Source organism: Mustela nigripes, chromosome 12, assembly GCF_022355385.1.
Source record: "Mustela nigripes isolate SB6536 chromosome 12, MUSNIG.SB6536, whole genome shotgun sequence".
NCBI classification, from domain to species: domain Eukaryota; kingdom Metazoa; phylum Chordata; class Mammalia; order Carnivora; family Mustelidae; genus Mustela; species Mustela nigripes.
In genome coordinates, this window is record NC_081568.1 from 101,485,394 (window position 1) to 101,499,212 (window position 13,819).

General features: G+C 40.2%; 1 protein-coding gene across 1 annotated transcript in view; it reads left to right on the forward strand.

Moving 5' to 3' along the window:
* The window catches only part of IQGAP2 (IQ motif containing GTPase activating protein 2), a 296,704-nt gene that overhangs the window by 170,690 nt on the left and 112,195 nt on the right, over positions 1 to 13,819 (forward strand). The window contains exons 6-10 of the mRNA XM_059418098.1: positions 3,010 to 3,077; positions 3,478 to 3,591; positions 4,239 to 4,417; positions 6,433 to 6,520; positions 10,800 to 10,963. Of these exons, the coding sequence (XP_059274081.1) occupies positions 3,010 to 3,077; positions 3,478 to 3,591; positions 4,239 to 4,417; positions 6,433 to 6,520; positions 10,800 to 10,963 (613 nt within the window). The remainder of the gene's footprint in view (positions 1 to 3,009; positions 3,078 to 3,477; positions 3,592 to 4,238; positions 4,418 to 6,432; positions 6,521 to 10,799; positions 10,964 to 13,819) is intronic.

Here is a 13,819-nt window from a genome sequence, read left to right on the forward strand (position 1 = left end):
TAATTCTGTTTAATTTTGGAATCTCTGTTAGTACAAAGGAACAGTTGAAGAGGTTGCGGTTTCGTTTGTTCCGCATGACGTGGGCTCCCTCTTAATAGGAATATTTTTTCCATGTCATAATGAGAAGTGGTTCATAAAATACTATAGTTTTGAAAATGTCAGCCTACTAGTTTTAATCCTAATGACTTGTCTGGCATGAACCTTTGGTAATAAAGTCTTCAGAGGCCGTGTAAATAGTTTTATGTCCCTGATTATCTCTAAAGACCTATAATTTAAACTAAGGAATGTATCCTGTCTTTCTTGCTTTAAATTATGAATACATAATGCCTATTTTATATTGAAGAATGTTCAGAGTCTAATGTGTTTTCCACCTGTGGGTAAGATATGAAAATCATATTGGAATTGAGTACTAAAATTACAATTACCATATGTTTAAAATGTCACTTATTCTTTGTTCTTTGGTTGTGATTTTGAGGGAAAAGGGGAGAAACCAACGAAAGGTAAACGTGCCCCCTCCAAAAAATATTTAAAGTTCAAAAATTCATTAATAGGCATTTCGTGGAAGAAAGGGACATGGAACAATCTGTGTTTGAGAAAGTGTTTATCCTCACAACTAACAAAATAACGTTTAAAATTAATAACGTTTTTGGCTATCAGATTTGCAAGATTTTCCCTGATAGTATTCTTTGGTGCAGAGGGACGAAGAAAATGGCATTGTCATGTATTGGTGATAGAATAAGGTCACACCCTTCAGCCTGTTCTTAGGTTCAGCTAAGCATTCAGTGTCTCCTGACTGCAGTAAACCACGTCTGGTCCTAGTAGCTCAGAAGGATCGAGAAGCCTAGAAACCTGGTCAGATGGCAGGATGGCATCAAGTGCTTACTCTTCAGTGGGAGACTTCATGACGCTCCCTGTAGTTGCCCAGGCAGCCATCTGGAAGCCATTTCCTTTGGTATCCCAGGTGACATCTAAGGTGCTAAGAAGTGATATCCCCATAGGGGGGGTATGGGAGCCTCCCTGCTCTAGGGCCTCAGGCCCCAGGAGCGGCTGGCTATTGTAACACCTTCCCAGTGGGCTTCCCAGTTTCCTGCAAGGAGTGTGGGTGTTAGAAGAGGCACCAAACTTGGGAACACCTAAGCCTGTGATACCTGTTAGGTATTTATAGTTCCTTCAAACCATTTATCGATGGGGGGTTATTTTTCTCCTCAGCAACATTGCTCACCAATTATCAGTGTACCTTTATCAGGTTTCTAGAGGAACAGAGCTAGAAAGTTAAAATATTGTTTCACAGAGGGAAGGGGATTTTGTTAATCTTTGATTCACAAAAAATGAGTGTGATCTCTTTTTTAGAGATCACTGTTTGACTCTGTATATTGGAAGCTTTAATTGTGTGTGTGTCTTTTCAACCCTGCAGTGTTGTTTTTAGGGATTCATTGTAACAAATAAGATGTATGCCAAAGATGTTTCTGTATGTAGGTAGGTTCACTGAAGCATTATTTGCGATGAGGAATAATTAGTGACCACCTAAACGCAATGGGTTAGGAAAAATACACTATGTTCATATTATGAATACTGTGTGAGTTTATGGAATAAGTTTTTCCAGAAAAAAAAGATATCGAGGGGCGCCTGGGTGGCTCAGTGGGTTAAAGCCTCTGCCTTCGGCTCAGGTCATGATCTTGGGGTCCTGGGATCGAGCCCCACATTGCGGGGGGGGTCTCTGCTCAGCAGGGAGCCTGCTTCCCCCTCTCTCTCTGCCTGCCTCTCTGCCTACTTGTGATCCCTGTCACATAAATAAAATCTTTTTAAAAATTAAAAAGACATTGAAAGGGTTTATATCAAAATACTTAGTGTTTAACTCTGATATTCTTCTGTGTAATTTTTATTTTACCCATGAATGACTATTTTTTAACTTTGACCATGTGTTACTTTTCTAAATGATTGTGTTTTACAGAAATGATCAATGAAGGTCATTTTAAATGCAGGCTCCTTAAGTTGAATAATCATACATTTTAAGAGTTTAATACCATTTAAAAAGCCTCGACCTTGAACTCCTATAATGAAATTTTATGCATTTTATAATCTCAAGTGTGTGTTGATCTTGAAATATATCAAGCCAATGAAATCATTCTCCGTTCATTTTCTCATAGAAGTTATTTATAATTTCTAACTTCTAATTAAAATCTCATAAATTATAAACCTATCAAAACTGATAAATAAACACAGGTTTTTTTGGTTTTTTTGTTTGTTTGTTTGTTTTAGTTGGTCTATAGAATTACTCTTTGGGACTGAGGAGGTTAGAATTGTTATGGAAAGAAACCGTGGTTTGGTGATTAAATGGGAAAAGCCATATAAGCATATATTTGCACATTTGGTAAAATTTAGATGCCAGCCCTCTGCTCTTTTTGTCAAGTTTTGGATAGGTTAGTGTGTGCCATCATTAATTCCTAAGGGGCTTTAAATACACACACACACACACACAATCTATTTTCCATCTTCCACTTAGTAGTATGCCCACATCATGGTTTATCACCACCTCTGCTGATAGTCTTGCCACTCTTTGTTTCAGAAAACAAATAGTCCTCAAGGGGTGTGTGGTACTTAAAGGAGTATTGAAAAGGAAAATATAATTTGAGCTGTACTTTCAACAAAATAAGACTCATAGAAGGAGTACCCAAGGAAATGTTCATTGGATTTATTACTGGCTATTTTGTATTAATTGTATTTCTTATTCTCCCTACAAATGGATGGTAGAGAGTTAGTTGACCCTATAGAGATGCCATGTACTGAAGAAAATTGGTCTTTAGGACTTAGCCTATCATTGTAGTCCCTGTCTACCAGGGACTGTTACCTCATGACTCAGTTTCTCCACCTAAAAAATGAATGGACTACATGGGATAATCACTTAGGTCTTTCTCAACTAAAAAAGCCCTTAGGATTTCAGTAATTTTTAATGCTAAGATTTATGGTGATAAAACTTCTGAACTGATAATTTGATGTTCTGTCTTTCAGTTTATACCTGTTCAAACTAGGGATAGCGCCCCAGATCCAGGATTTGTTGGGCAAAGTAGACTTCACAGGTATGACTCCTCATGATTCTTACACTGTCATTTACTAAGAAAATGTATCCATACTTTTCCTTTTGACAGCATCAATTCCCATTTTTCCTCTATATTGATCAGAAGAGAAAACTTTACTGTCTTGTTTGTATTTAACCATTTTCAACACGTGTGGAATGAGAAATAGGCTGACGTTCCTAAGGTTCTTGCTCAGGAATGCCCCAACTTCATGATGAAGACAGTTTTTTCCTTTTTTTTTTTTTTTTTTTTTTGATAAATAATAGCATGGAATTTTTAATATTCTTTAAATAAGTCTCGAATTTCTGGGAGAGAGATCGTGGGATGAAGACATTTCTTATTATATTCATTCCTGTTTCCATCTCTGTGTGTTTCTTTGATATTGTTTGTTGTTCTTTTTCAGAGGAGGAAATTAGTAATATGAGAAAGGAACTTGAGAAATACGGAATTCAGATGCCATCTTTCAGCAAAATAGGCGGGATTCTGGCTAATGAACTGTCAGTGGATGAAGCTGCTTGTGAGTCTATTTAAAATCAGAACTTACTACTGACATGAGTCTTACTTGTACTTCATTATTGATTTTGGTTACAAGAAAGAGAATATTTAGAAGATGCTTTCAGCCCCCTTTTGAAGTTTTTATTGTAGGTATTGGAGACGGTTAAGTTGAGCATATGAGAATATAACCATGTAATTGATTTAGGCTTCAAACATCTTCTTGTGCGATGTGACTTAGAGTTTTCAGAAATACCTTTATTCCAAATGCTTCTTTGCTTTCTGCATCATCAGATTTAAGTGGTAGAGAACATTGCTATGTTGTCCTCTAGTGTTGCCAGTTCAATTCCCAGTATCATTTGGAAACAAACTGGTACTTTAACAGTGTCCACACTCCCCCCTTCATCCTTTGAGGGTTGACAGCGCTTAGTTCATTTTAGCCATTCATAAATTCATAGGGATTACATGGCAGATGCTGAGACAGGACCTAGGCAGGATGGGCAGGGGTGGAGACATTGTCAGAGAGGTGCTCTGTGAAGTGTCTGGGGTGTCATTTTGGCCCTTTTAACTCGAAGCCAGAGAAGAAAGTAAAACTGCTGACGTTCATGCAGTGTCTGTGCAACTGTCCTTGTTGTCTCTGGCTCATGAAAATCATTTTTTTTTTCTTTCCAGTGCACGCTGCAGTTATAGCCATTAATGAAGCTATTGAAAAAGGAATAGCCGAACAAACCATTAAAACACTAAGAAACCCAAATGCAGTTTTAACTTTAGTAGATGACAGCCTTGCACAGGAATACCAGAAGGAACTCTGGGAAGCCAAGAAAAGGAAAGAGGAAAATGCAAGACTGAAGGTATTTAATAAGATTCTCAGTAATATGGCTCTGAGTGGTAGGTTTGAAAAAGCCTTGATGTTACCAGTGATCATTTTAAATCACCTGGCAGTGGTCTCTATAGCCATAGGCAGTTGGCTTGGGTGCAGTGTAAGGGTAAAAACAGACCATGCACTACGTAAAGAAAAGAGGTTTCCTTTCGTGCTGATTCTTACAGGTTACAAGGGTTGAAGGTCATGTCATAAACATATGACTTTACCAGGAAGTGTGGAAGTAGCAGCTCACCATCTTCCCTTGTTCAGCCTCACCTGCAGACCTTGTATTAGCCAAGTTACCTGTAGATTTGTTAGTAGAGGTTCATGACTTGGTATGATGAAGTGGGAGCTGATGTTTTTGAATTCACTGTCCTATCTGGCCTTCCCTCCTCTGTAAGAAGCCTGACTCTGCCTTCTCAGCTAGCATTACTGAAGACTTTCTTGGTGTGCCCAGCTTCCAGTTCCTGGCCATCTTTCTGCTCCTTAACATCTTGCCCCGTCAGCCTCAGCTCCGTCATCAGAACTTTCCACTCAATCTCGCTGCCTTTTCTGAGCTGGTGGCTTCTGCCCACATGTGGCAGGCTTGCCCACCCTACCTGCTGGCCTCCCATGGTCTTTGGTGCCACAGCTCTGCTCTGCTTCTCTCAGTGTCTCTTCTCAGAGTCTCCTGCCTCTGCCTGCGGGGATTCTTTTAAGGTCTGGCCTTGAGTCACTTCTGTCTCTGTTCTTCCTCAGACAGTTTCATCCATATACTGAGGAAAGCGGCTGTCAGTTTGCTATGAGACCCCTCGAGGGGTCCTCCAGGTGACTTCATCTCTGTGCCATGGGCCTTGCCCCTCACCATCTAGGAAGAGTGCTTACCTCTACCCTGCCCTTCTCACACATGTGCCCTTCCCTGACTTGCCTCTGGAATGACTCCCACGATGTTTCAGAACACCACCACCTCCAACCCTCTGTATCACTGCATTCTGTTGCCTCGTCTTGCCAGGCTTACTTCTGTTCCACACCTTCTAGTCTTGCCACTCTGGACCCAGCCTCACATGTGACCCCATGCACTTGTGACCTCTTCCCATTCTGCAAGCCAAACCCTCACAGACTTAGAGGTTGCCAAATTAATTTTTAACTCCAGATTGGATGTCAGGCCCCAGAAAGCTCCTTGGATTCCCTACTGCCTACCTATGGAGTTAAGTACAGGTCCTTCACTTGACCTTAAAATGCCTCTGAGGGGCACCTGGGTGGCTGAGTGGATTAAAGCCTCTGCCTTCAGCTCAGGTCATGATCCCAGGACCCTGGGCTCTCTGCTCAGCAGGGAACCTGCTTCCTCCTTTCTCTCTCTGCCTGCCTCTCTGCCTACTTGTGATCTCTCTCTCTGTCAAATAAATAAAATCTTTAAAAAAAATGCCTCTGAAATGCCTGCCCAACACCTTATATTTCTGGCTAACCTTGGACACAAACTCTATGCTGTAGCCCAATGTGCCAAGCCATCTCACCTTTGCAACCAATCCTGTCGTCTACCCTCTGCTCTCAATTCTGCCTTCGTAACTAATTGCTCCTTTCCTCCAAGCCCTCCTCAATTGTTTTCTCTTATTCAAGTGTTATTTCCAACTGACTATGTACTTCTCCTCTAAAATGTATTCTGTTCTGTGTATATTTATTATCTATGGTGTTAATTTTATTAGACTGGATCAAATGAAATTGCCAACATTCCACTGACTTGGATCTACAATAAATGGTGATATGGTCAAGGGGTCCAACACGATGTTTGCCACATTAGATAGTTAGGCCCTCGCAGACAGTGGGGCTGCTGTTCATCTTTGTAATCTTTGCCAGGCGTACCTAACCCTAGTGCCCTGCACAGAGCAAGCAATTTTCGATGCCTATATTGAATTCAAGTGAATATAAGTAAACAAATTTTCTCACTCTTTGCCTTTTGCTTTTGAATACTGAGCTTTGGAAATATTTAATTTAACCTCAGGAATCAGTGAAGACTTTGTTTTGTAGAATAACTGTATTTCAGAAGAAGAAAGAGATGCCTACGAAGAACTGCTGACCCAAGCAGAAATCCAAGGCAACATCAATAAAGTCAACAGTAAGTAATGGCTTGGACAAGGGAAGTGGATACGCCAGAAGACACAAATTCTCCTTGTCAGAATCTCACCAAAACTCTCCACTGGTATCCTTGTAAAACTGCCTTATGTGATGAAAATTCCTCGCAATGTCAGTGTTGTGCTTAATTATGCCACGTTGTCCGGCAGTTCCCCATGGGAATTTTGGGTGATCTTGCCTCCTCTCGGCATGCAAAACATCTCAAAGTATCGTGAAGCTGGTTTCGCTATCCCTTCCTGTTTTATCATAGGTGCAGTGTATGTCCTCTTTTGAACCTATCCCTCACTGGGCTAATATGGAAGGCTCTTCGGTAAAAGATTATGACTTAGGGCCTGGCGTTTCTTGCCCATGATTATGTGACCGCATTTGGAATTGGAAATGTGTTGTTGACACCTCTGCTCTTTACCACTTCCCAGTCATTAGTCTGCAGTTTGTAAGAATTATTTCCTTACGGCTTGTATAGTTTTTTGGCAAGTGAACGAGCCTGGATAGGCCAATGAAATGGCACGGTGGTAGGTTTGATTCCCATGTCCCTGAACCTCTGTGGAGCCTCACAGTTCAGTTCCTCTTTGTACCCATTTCAGTTGTGTGATTATAAAGAACAGAAAACTCAGGTAATTAAAATGAGCGTGTGCAAGTTCAGAGAGATTATTAGTCTCCTCTCCCCTCTCTTATAAAATGTGGTTTTACTTGAAGCAGTAAGGAATTCTACCTGACATTTATTTTTCCTAGGGCAACCTAAAGAGCTCTTACATGCCCCAAAAATGAATATGCGAAACACATTTAGCCCACTTAATGAAACATGTGAACCATCAGCCAAATTTAAACTTGGGAATATCCACTAACTATAACACTCCTAAGCTATGTCTTTGATTCAGGCTCCTAGATGATTTTTGAATGTTCTTAACACCTTCAAAGAAACTGTAGGTTTTACCCTGAAGTTTGCTCCCAAGTTGCTGGTAAAGACCTACCCAGAGGGTCCAAACAGTAATCAAGGAGGCCCAGAGAAAATTGATATAAACATCTAGAAGTTAACCACTGAGTAGGTTTGAGAACTTCCCTCACACACAAAACTGCTGAGCGTGCCCCGGTAACTTTTTTTTTAAGCGAACACCTTAACATTGTTGAATGCGTGTTCCTCTTCTTTTATTCTTATTTAATTTTGAATGTATTAGTGATGATACATGAAAGACAATTTGAAGTTTCTGCTCTGTTTGAAAGGTGAGAATTTCCTTAGGTTTGACAGAAATGAATCGCAGGAAGAAATTAATATTGCCAGCGAGACAGCTGAGGTCCATACACTCAGTGAAGAAATGATTCCATAACCTTTTGCCATCCTTTATTTTTGAAAAGTTTATGACCACTAAGATAGGTTCCTTCTTCATTTTAAATAAAATGCCTTGTCTACATGTTTTAATACTTACTGACCTAATTTCCTGACCACCGATTTAATGCCATGTTGCTTATGCATTTTTAAATAAAAGGCATGAGATGATTTGCACTAATGCATAACCAGATTAAATTATGCAGGACATTGCGGTGTTTGATGGCTTTAAGTGTGTAGAACATGATGATTCTGAAGTTTTTTATCTCTTTCCATCTGAAAATTTATAGTTAAGTAGAACTAAGAAGAGTCTTGAAAAAACAATAAAGTATATTTTAGCCAGTGACATGACAATAAGACAACTCTATGCTTTAAAATATACAAGTATAGCTATATGACAAGTTTTTGTCAACCCTGTAGGTTATTATACTAAAACGTTAAGGTGTCTATGTTCGTAATTGCCAGAGAAGTGACATAAAGGACAGTTTTGACTGTAATGTCACCGGATCTGTTGGCGTAAGTTTCAGCTTTGTTTGACCTACAGTCATTTAACTTGGGATTTGGCCTATGCGTCCCATTCATTACAAGACATACTCTGTAAAGACCAGGGCTGGACGTTTGGTTAAATGCAGAGTATAAAAGAGCGGGAGAGCTCACTTTATTATTATTATTATTTTTTTTTTTTTTTTTTTTAAGTAGAAGTGGTTCATAGAGAGTGTCTTAAGGGTATGATTTCCTGGTACTCTTTTACCACCCAGTGGTGCAAACTCACAGAATGGGGTTTTCAGAGGAGAAGCAGGATCCCATCCAAATTAATGACAGATACAGCTGAGAGGCCTCAGCTGGGTGAGGTGACTTTCTGAGAACAGCAGAGGCCATAAATGTCCACTGACCTTCCTTTCTGGAATTTTTTGGTTGGACATATCAATTCTTAGAACAGAAAAATAGGTTTGTGTTCTTAGAGTCCTTTAGAATACGTTTAAGTTTTTGATGCGTATAACTAAGAAGATTGCTTTAGCTGTATTTCCTGCTATTGAATGATATGTCTCAGGAGAAAGGTTATGGAGGGTAGCTCCTTGGGAATGAGTTATAGAAGATAAATTGTCATCTGTTAAAAGGCTTAGAGTAATCTTAGCTGCAATCTAGTCATGTGTCAAGGAGACAGACTAACCCTTGAAAAGCTCTAGAAATCTGTGGGTCTGTGTTATTTCTACTATCCTGAAATGTTGTTTTTTTGGGTTTGTTTTTTTTTTTTAGATATTATCTATTTAGAGAGAGTGCATGAGTTCTGGGATAGGAGCAAAGGGAAAGGAAGAGAGAATCCCAAATAGACTCCCCACCCAGACGCAGAGCCTGACACAGGGCTTCATCCCACCACCCTGATATGCCGTGAACCGAAATCAAGAATTGGATGCTTAACTGACTGAGCCACCCAGGTGCCCCTGAAACCTTTATGGGGCAAAATGCTGCTGTTTCTGTCCAGTTTGCTGTTGCCTGGTGGCAGAGTCGATCGCTCATTCTCCCAGTTGATTAGCAATTCTCATCCTGTTCTCTGAAAACAATGAGGAATTTACTGTTTCAGGCATCCTCAGTTTAGTTATTAAAATTCAACTCTTGGGCAACCCTCGGGGGCCCCCTCCCTCTTTAAGAGCTTTATACTGTATCATTCAATAAACCTTACTCTTAGTCAATAAACCTTGCTTTGCTGCCCTTCCCCCCAATTAATTAATTAATTCAGGTCTTCATAATCTGAACATTGCAACTGGTAGAGATCTCACAGAGCTTATGACCTAAACCAACACATTTCTGTGATCAGGTTTTTGTTTTGTTTTGTTTTTTTAAGGTGAAGAGATACTGGCACAGACTTATTTAATCATAGGAAGTTTGGTTATAATAGTTTTTTAAAAAACACATCTGAAATGATTTTTTTTCTTAAAAATCACACTTCAGAGAACACAAGAGGTGAGGGGAAAGTTTCTGAGAAAAATACTGTCCAGGCACCTGAATGGCTCGCTCAGTTAGGTGTCTGCTTCGGCTCAGGTCATGATCTCAGGGTCCTGGGATGGAGCCCTGCGTTAGGCTTTCTGCTCGGCGGGGAGCCTGCTGCTCCCTCTCTCTGCACCCTTCACTCATGCTCGCTCTCTTTCTCTCAAATAAATAAAATCTTAAAAAGAAAATGAACAAGATGGGATCGCGAGGGAGACAAACCATAAGAGACTCTTAATCTCACAAAACAAAAAGGGGGGTATGGATAGGGTGGTGGGGTTATGGACATTGGGGAGGGTATGTGTTATGGTGAGTGCTGTGAAATGTATAAGCCTGATGATTCACAGACCTGTACCCCTGCGGCTAATAATACATTATATGTTAATTTAAAACAATGAGAAATCCCCTCAGTATCACGCGGCACTGTCTCCCAGTGCTAACTGTGGGTTTCAGTGGTGCTGCTTCAGAGGGAGGACACAGCAGTAGGGCAGGACTGGCTTTGGGTGTTCACAGAGCTTCAGTCTCCTTGCAAAGGCAGTACTGATACACAAGGAGCATTCAAGAACAATGCCTATGGGATCTATATGGCCCAGCTCTAAATACTGTGGGGTTCCCCAAGATGTGAAATCCTCAGGGACTAGAACAGTGGATGACATGAGACCAGAGCTGATCCCAAAGCACAGGGTTTTGCAGGGAAGACAGGAGGGATCTCATGACTCCAGCTTTCTCAATGCTGAGCGCCTTTCAGGGACTTTCTCCAAAGACTGGATGGCCCTCCAGTTACTGTGTTACCACCTTCAAGCTTTCACCTGTCCTCCAGCAGCAGCTTTTCAGAGTTCATGGAAGGGGACTGCTTAGATTCTAGTCCTTGGAAAGATGGGATGCTTGGGGCAAATAGCAGGGCAAAAAGCGGACATTCTGACGAAATGTGACACTCCCAACCTCCACTCAGGGCTGGCTGCCGTGGACCACATCAATGCCGTCATTCGGGAAGGCGACCCCGGGAACACGCTGCTTGCACTGAAGAGACCGGAGGCCCAGCTGCCTGCTGTTTATCCCTTTGCTGCTGTGATGTATCAGAATGAGCTTTTCAACCTCCAGAAACAGAATGCCATGGTAAGTCTGGGGAGACTCCAGTCCCAAAGATGTTAATTCTGGGTCGAAGCTATGAGGAAGGATGTTTAGGGAAGGTGAATGGGGCACAGAGTCTTTAACTTGTACCAGTCCCTATTCCCCTGGTCTCTCTGTGCTGGGTCCAGGACTGCCTTCCTCGTTGACTCCCACTTTTCATCTCCATGAAGAGTCTGCATGGTGCGGAAATGCAGGGAGCATTCGACACAAACACACTGAAAACAAGTTGTTCTTATGCTCTGGTTTTTGAAGCACTTTGGACAAATTCATTAACTGTGCTGAAAGTTTTAAAAAATACTATCATGGTTTTGAAATAGAATACTTAGCTCTGAGTCTGCATTTCTAGAAATGAAGAACATTCGCACCATGGCTTTAATTTTTGTAAACTGAGTGCTGGTTAATATGAGAATGGTATTAAACAGTAATATATAAGGTTACAGTAATTAAAACCATGTGTACTAGTACAGGATTAACCCAAACAATGGAGCAGAATAAAAAGTACTGGAAACAGATCCAAGAATTGAATGTATGAGAATGCTAGTATTTCAAAAAGGTGGAGAGAAGAATGAAATCCTTACAAGTATTTAGCTGTTTGAAAAAGAAAACGGGACCTCGCTACACATATCAGAATAAATTCCCAACGTAAAAAGCTAAATGTAAAAAAGTGACTTAGAAAAATTGAAGTTCTAGGGAAATGTAGAAGAACGTTGGATCTTAAAAATCAGAAATGGGGGGCGCCTGGATGGCTCAGTCATTAAGTGTCTGCCTTCGGCTTGGATCATGATCCTAGGGTCCTGGGATCAAGCTCCGCATCGGGCTCCCTGCTCCGCAGGAATCCTGCTTCTCCCTCTCCCACTCCCTCTGCTTTTGTTCCCTCTCTAGTTATCTCTAGTTGTCTCTCTCTCTTTCTCTCTCTCTGTCAAATAAATAAATAATACATTTTTAAAATAAAATAAAAAATAAGTTTAAGTTTAAAAAATAAATTAAAGCAGAAATGTTCTATGAAAAAAAGGGAGGAAGGGAGGCCAAACGCATGAATAGCCAAGTCACAAAGATCGGCATATACAATGACAGACACACACAAACAGATATTCAAACTCAGACAGAGGGAAATGTAAATTAATATACTGTTGTTTTGGGAAGTCTGATGGGTAGCATTGAGAGATCTAACATAGCATAGGCATAAATTCGAGGCAGCAGGTGTCTCCTCCATGGACACAAACCACATGTCTAACAACAGATTGCATACACTAATATCCAGTGGAAAGAATGAGATTAAAACATCATTATCTAGAAGAGTTTTTTGTAATATGAAATTTCTGTTTAAAGGAACCTCTGTAAATGTTTGTATGAATTAAAAATAAACAGATATACACTAAACGGCTTGGGTGAGAGGATTTGTTTTCTTATTCTTGCTTACCAAGACTTCTTATTTTCTAAAGAGAAAGATACTATTTTGTAAGAAAAGAAAAATAGGGCATGTTCTGAAATTGCACGTAAGCTCTTGTTTTCTAAATAGAAAGGTACTATTTTGTAAGAAAAGAAAAATAGGTCATGTTCTGAAATTGCACTTAAGTTCTTTCATTAGTAGTTTTTCTTCGGCACCACCAGCTTTGAACCCCAAGGCTGCTCGTACACTAGCCCGTCATTCATCCCTAACTGGTCAATGATCAGCCTATGATGCTCCAGCCCTTTGTTTTTCCTTGTTTTCCTTGCCTTGCTGCTGTATACCATGTTAGATTTTTGTGGACAATTACTAGAAGGAGTAGAAGAGGTGGATCTCAAATGATTCTACCGTGCTTTTTTACTTATAATTTTATACCTCCCTTATGTCTTTAACTTGTAGTTAATATAAGAAATTTGGATCAGGGGCGCCTGGGTGGCTCAGTGGGTTAAGCCGCTGCCTTCGGCTCAGGTCATGATCTCGGGGTCCTGGGATCAAGTCCCGCATCGGGCTCTCTGCTCAGCAGGGTGCCTGCTTCCTCCTCTCTCTCTGCCTGCCTCTCTGCCTACTTGTGATCTCTCTCTGTCAAATAAATAAAATCTTTAAAAAAAAAAAAAAAGAAATTTGGATCAAATTTGCTTACATGCTCCCTGTAATAACCCTTTCTTCCCATTTGTTCTGGAAGGTAAAAGTATGCCTTGTTACTCTAAAATCCATTGCTGTGGGTTACCTATGGAGATCCAGAAAGCTATAATGCATTTTAATATAAATATTACATTGTATATATTAAATACAGAAAATATCCTAAACGTAAACACAGTTATCAGCATTTTTTTCTATTCATTTTCTGCTGTTCCTTCAATATATGGAAGAAATATATGTTCCTTCAATATAATGGAAGTAATAACCTTTTTGAAGTTGGGCCGAGTGAGTATAAAATGGTTAAATGGAAGAGAACATTGAAGGGGGAGGGTGTTCAAAAGTTTCATATGTGGTTTTTAAAATTATATTTGACTATACAATGTTACCTTACTGTCAGGTATACAAGATAGCCACTTGGCAAGGTTATGCTATATGCTATGCTCATCACAAGTGTAACCACCATGAGTGTGTTTTTTTAAGCCAAATCCAAAATTATAAAACATACATGCTTTACTGACTTCACATTTCTTCAAATATCCAGACTTCATAGTATGTTTTAAGACTTCCATCCAATTATTGGTATGTCTGGGTGGCTCAGTCAGTTGGGCATCTGACTTGTGATTTCTGCTCAGGTCATGATCTCATGGACTGTGAGATCAAGCCCCACATCAGGCGCCATGGTGGTCATAGAATCTGCTTAGAGATAGTCTCCCTCTGTCCATGCCCTGCTCGCTCATTTAAAAAAAAAAAAAAAT